The sequence below is a fragment of the Ipomoea nil genome, unplaced genomic scaffold, assembly GCF_001879475.1.
Source record: "Ipomoea nil cultivar Tokyo-kokei standard unplaced genomic scaffold, Asagao_1.1 scaffold2283, whole genome shotgun sequence".
NCBI lineage: Eukaryota > Viridiplantae > Streptophyta > Magnoliopsida > Solanales > Convolvulaceae > Ipomoea > Ipomoea nil.
In genome coordinates, this window is record NW_017618711.1 from 677,763 (window position 1) to 683,762 (window position 6,000).

Genomic DNA, 6,000 nt, shown 5'->3' on the forward strand with positions numbered 1-6,000 from the left:
ATACAAAACTAAGCTGCAAACGAAAAGCACTTTTGAAGACAGACTAAGGGAGTTGTGTTGAAAAAATAAAAAATATGAAAGAAAAATAAAAGATAAGTATGAACAGATACTATATTGTAACAGAGTTAGTAGTACTTAAAAAAAAATAGTTCATTATTTTAATTCTACCACGGCTTCATTTGACAACATACATATCGCCATTGATTTACTATAGTGATAACCGTTTCTTTTAATTAAATTAAAAGAAATGGAACATATAGCGATTGATTATTTAATTAGTAACTAATAACTTTTTTTTTTTAAATTAATGATAAGATCAACTAATTCATGGGCACCCAATGAATAGAATCCACACTTGATGAAAAATATTAGAGGAAAAAATTTTAAATGAGAAGAAAGTATTTTCCTTAAAATAGTAATAAAATAAAATTTGAGTTGGTATGATATATTATATTATGTTGATGTGGCAATGATGATAATGCTTTTTAAAAGTATTAGGATTAAATTTTTAATGAAATAAATAAATAAATAAAACAGTGATGAAGCACTAACAATTTTATCAAATGTTTATTAATATTATAATCTTTTTTATTCCAAGTCATATTAGTCAGTGCACTCGTGTATTATATATATATTTCATTACAATGTAGTATTGTTTATAACTAAGTACAGATAGTCAATACGGTTGCACTCGCATTATATAAATAGGGGCATTTGGTAATCTGATTCCAAGAACGCATATCGATCAGTGAGTGATATTCTGTACTCTGTTATCCTCAAAAACTACTCTGTAACCATCGCCGCCGGCTTCACCACCTCCGGCCATGGCAGCCGCGGTGGTTCTGATCCCCCTACTGCTCACATGCGCGTGCATGTTCTTGAAACTGGCCTACCAAACCATCTCATGTTACTGGCTAACCCCGAGACGCATCAGAAAAACCATGGAGAAACAGGGAGTTTTCGGGCCCAATCCTCGGTTCCTCCTCGGAAACATCCTTGACATGGCCGCCATGGTCTCCAAGTCAACCTCCGACCACATGGACTCCATCCACCACGACGTCGTCCCACGCCTCTTGCCCCATTACGTCGCCTGGTCCAAAATTTACGGTACCAGAGACAACACATTAAAATTGTTTTACATACTCAACCCAACCCAACCAGCATTGGTTCAAACTTTTTTGTTGGACCGAGGCCCTGAAGAGTCAAGTTCAGCACCAAGTGTCTAAGAAATTGTTGAACAGAAGTCGGTCCAACAAGTCTAGCACTATTGTTTTCTTATACTGTCAACATTTTCTAGACTTTGGGTGCTCGACTTGGCCCTTTAAACCCTTTATTAGCTTTTTTCAATAATCCCCGGTCATTGGGTGTTAGACTTAGCTTTTACCAGCTTCTGCCCAAACGTTATAATAATTTTTAGCGTAGTGTTAAGCGTTTGATTCTGTTTTTGTTTTTTGGGTGAATTGTGTTGGAATTGATAGGGAAGAGATTCATATATTGGAATGGGATTGAGCCTAGGATGTGCTTGACGGAAACCGAGTTGATCAAAGAGCTTCTTTCAAAGTACAGCGCGGTTTCGGGGAAATCTTGGTTGCAGCAACAGGGCTCAAAACATTTCATCGGCCGCGGCCTTTTGATGGCAAACGGCGACGACTGGTATCACCAGCGTCACATTGTCGCCCCAGCTTTCATGGGAGACAAACTCAAGGTACATTTTTTTCAATCTTTTTATAACAGATACTCATTGTAACAGAGTGACTACAAAAAAAATCACATCCATCATAAGCGGATGGAGATCATATTAGAAGACCTGATGGCTATTTGATTTGATTATGGTGCTTGTGGCAATAGCCAATGAATAATGATTGCATTATCTCCCATCCAATTTGGTTTTGATTTTTGATTTTTGGATTGTAGAGTTATGCGGGGTACATGGTGGAATGCACTCAGAAAATGCTCCAATCTCTTGAAAAAGCAGTGCAATCGGGGCAGACGGAGTTGGAGATCGGCGGCTACATGGCACGCCTCACCGCCGATATCATCTCCCAAACCGAGTTCGGAACTAACTATGAGAAGGGCAAACAAATATTTCATCTTTTAACTGTCCTACAACAACGATGTGCTCAAGCTAGTCGTCATTTATGTCTTCCCGGTAGTCGGTAATTTTTTTTTCCCAAAAATTCGATCTTGATTAAATGCCACACACAATATTCAGTCACACCACGATGTTATGTACTAGTTTATTCAAAAAATAATTGTTTTTTTTTTTTAATGATAGTTTTCCTTCTTTCTTCGCTATCCTTCATTTGTGTGTTTTCTGACCAAAAAAATTGGAGCGGAATTGACACACAACTATTTCAGATACATTTTTACTATAATAAATAACTTTGTTTTATTCTCTGCTTGTGTACTTTTTTTTAGTACTACAGACTCCATACAAATCACTTTGTGCTATTAGACCACAAGATCATTGCTTAATTCGCACCATATAAATTGTTTAAATCGGAAGTAATCATTTTTTTCTTACTTCACTTTTTTCCTTTACCATAGAAAATATGCAGAAATCCGATTCCGTTTTAATGGAAAATGTTATCCCCTTTTTACATACATGGTTGAGTTTTCTTGATATTACTTCTGATCCCTCTTTCCCCTTTTATAGATTCCATGCCTTTTTCTTTTTTTTTTTTTTTTTTTTTTTTTTTTTTTTTTTTAACAAAAGTGTCTTTTATAGTATCTTTATTAAGAAGATTATAAAGAAATTTTACTCTAATAGATAAATATTAATTAAAATGAATATTAGCTGTTGTACTTTTTTTTAATTAAAAAATAAATATTTAGATTTTACATGCTAATTATTATTATTTTTAATTCTTTGGACAGATTTTTTCCTAGTAAATATAATAGAGACATAAAATCGTTAAAAATGGAGGTGGAGAGGCTACTAATGGAGATTATACAAAGCCGTAAAGATTGTGTTGAAATCGGTCGGAGTAGCTCGTATGGCAACGATCTGTTAGGGACGTTGTTGACGGAGATGAAAAAAAAGAGATCAAAGAATATCGGGTTTAGCTTAAATTTACAATTGATAATGGATGAATGCAAGACATTCTTCTTCGCTGGCCATGAAACTACTGCTTTGTTACTCACATGGACCATAATGCTCCTTGCTAGCAACCCATCTTGGCAGGACAAAGTTCGGTCCGAAGTTAGACAAGTTTGTAACACTGACACCCCCTCAGTCGAGCACCTCTCCAAGCTCAATCTGGTATGAATTTATATAACTATTTACATTTTTAACGTTATATTTACTTGACTAATTTATTGAGTATAAAGATAGATCAGAGTAAGATGAGATAAGTGATCAAAAAGCGCTTGCGAATATTTTGGTGTTTTTTTTTTTTTTTTTTTAAACTTTATTCTCTTTATCTTTAATTCATTGGGCATGAGGGAAATTGAATAAAATGTGTCACACTTTCAACCAAAACATTAAAAGAAACAATAGAATATAATATTACTATTTATAATCAATAAATTCCATCATTGAGATCATATTCCCTCTTTGCTGGCAATAGGCAACTGCTCATTAATCAAGTAATATTGTAATTGGTAACAAAATGGTGATTGCATTATAGTCCATTCACTGAAAATTAGACCCAAAAAAAAAAACAATTTGTTTAATTTTAATGTAATAATTGTGGAATCCCCTGCCCTCCTTCGTTGGCAATGTTTGCTGTCTGATGGTCCGATACTGTGCAAGCTATGCAAAAGTATCATTTTGTCTCCTGTACTATCCCCTTTTTTTAAAAAGCATTTTTATTTTCAAATTTCAATAATTTATTAAATTTCATTTAATTTAACTCTTCTATTAAAAATGTACTCAGTAATAAGTATAGTTGACTTTTATCTAATTTAAACAAATATATAATTCACCCACTACGTACTTGTATAATATAAAAACATCCCTTCATTTTTATAGTGTTTTATACATGGTTGAAAGCTAGGCGCTGCCTAGGACACTTAGGTGGCAATTAATCAGCGCCTAGGCGGTCGTGTATTTTTTATTTTATTTTTTATTCTTTAAAAATTTGTTTAAGATATTTTAATTTTTCAAGACTTGATAACGACTATAAACTATTTAATACTTAATACTAAAACATTAAATATTAACTTGAAAAACATTTAGAATTTGAATAATTTAGGGTTATTTCGTTCAAAACGATGTCGTTTTGAGTTAAATAATCCATTTTAAAAACAAGGGAACAATAGCTAATCGGCTGACTAGGTCGGACCTAGTCGGTGGTAGGAGGCCTAGGCGATCAGTGCGTCAGCGCCTAAATGACCTAGGCAACGCTTAGGCGGCCGACTCGACCACTTAACCAGATTCGAATCCTAGTATTTGCGGGGTCGCTACACCACACTCAACCTTTGGATTACTGAATTATGCCCGGGGTTATATAGAACTAATAATACCTACCAATATTATTTGTGCAGTTGAACATGGTGATTAATGAATCATTAAGACTATACCCACCAGCTTCTGTTCTTCCAAGAATGGCGTTTGAGGATTTCAAGCTTGGCGATCTTCACATCCCAAAGGGGCTTTCCATATGGGTGCCAGTGCTAGCCATCCATCACAGTGAAGAGATATGGGGAAAAGACGTGAACGAGTTCAACCCTGAGCGATTTGCATCAAAGTCCTTCGCCGGCCCCGCCCGGAATTTCCTGCCGTTCGCCGCCGGCCCCCGGAACTGTGTCGGCCAGTCTTTTGCTCTCATGGAAGCCAAGATCATCTTGGCCATGCTAATATCCAAGTTCAGCTTTGACATCTCCGAGAGTTATCGCCACGCGCCGGTCATCGTCCTCACCATCAAGCCCAAGTATGGAGTTCAGATCAGATTGAGGCCTTTGTAATGTGCTCCGTAATTTTATTTTTATATTTTTTATTGAGTTTTGGCTTGGAATTAGGTATTGAGAGTTCCCAAAAATAGATCGGAGTAGTAATTGTTGTAATATTTCTTCGTTTTCCTTCAAAATTTTGTTGGAAATGCTGAGAATTGTTAAATAAAATATATATATATATGCGTGCAAAAATATACGGAGTATTTTATTATTGTTATTATCTTAAGAGTTAATCAACGATTTGGTCCCTCAATTATTAGCGAACTGTCAATATAGTCCCTCAATTGCTTATTCATCAATTTAGTCCCCGAAAATAATTGTTTTTAGTTGATTTAGTCCCTTCGGCCGTAGTCCGTCAACCAGCCGGCGAGAACTCCGATTAACCATGGGCATTTTGGTCTTTTTCTTCATTCAGCCCCCTTCTTACTTGAGAAAGCATAGCCAAACTGTGGAGTCCCAAATCGACAAAAATCTCTATCACCATGGAGTTCAAATTTGACCAAAATCAACGGCATTGAAGAATTCAAAGAGCGGCGAAATGGACAGTGGAATTCGTAGAAAGATTGACAATGTGATACGCCTAAAGAGTTGCTACAGAAAATACCTCACCACCATGGACGAGCAATTCCTCCTGGGCGTCACGGGGAGACGAGTTCGCCAAACAACGCCTAAGAAATTGGGTTCAAAAACTGGAATGAGAGCCCATCAAATAGGGACGAAAGGGAGTTGATTGCGTTGGAGAAATTCAATCACCCACGACATTCCTCATCGCCATCAAAACTGGATTCTATGGGAAGTTGATTGCGTTGAGACTCTGCCTGACTTGCCTAAGAAGGTGCCACGATCGGAGGACAACGACGACGATGATTTAACCGATTTTCGTCTTTCGTCGTCGTCTTTGATCAGATCACTGAGTGAATCGTTCGCTTCATTGCACGGTGGTCGGCTAATCTATTACTATGTGGCGGATGATAGGAGGAAGGTTGATGATGCGGTTGAAGACCAATCTTTCCAATTTAAAGGGCATTGTTTAGACCAATTGACTGAGAAGAGGAATTGACAGGATTGAGAGCATCATCGTGAGCCTGCGCAATCCCTTCACTG

At 36.6% G+C, this 6,000-nt stretch overlaps 1 protein-coding gene across 1 annotated transcript; it reads left to right on the forward strand.

Moving 5' to 3' along the window:
- The first annotated feature begins 738 nt into the window (after window positions 1-738).
- Window positions 739-5,088, forward strand: LOC109151094 (cytokinin hydroxylase-like). Its single transcript, XM_019299006.1, has 5 exons — window positions 739-1,107; window positions 1,479-1,705; window positions 1,915-2,156; window positions 2,878-3,262; window positions 4,489-5,088. The coding sequence occupies exons 1-5, from the start codon at window positions 825-827 to the stop codon at window positions 4,906-4,908; spliced, it is 1,557 nt and encodes a 518-aa protein (XP_019154551.1). The 5' UTR covers window positions 739-824; the 3' UTR covers window positions 4,909-5,088.
- Window positions 5,089-6,000: the final 912 nt, after the last annotated feature.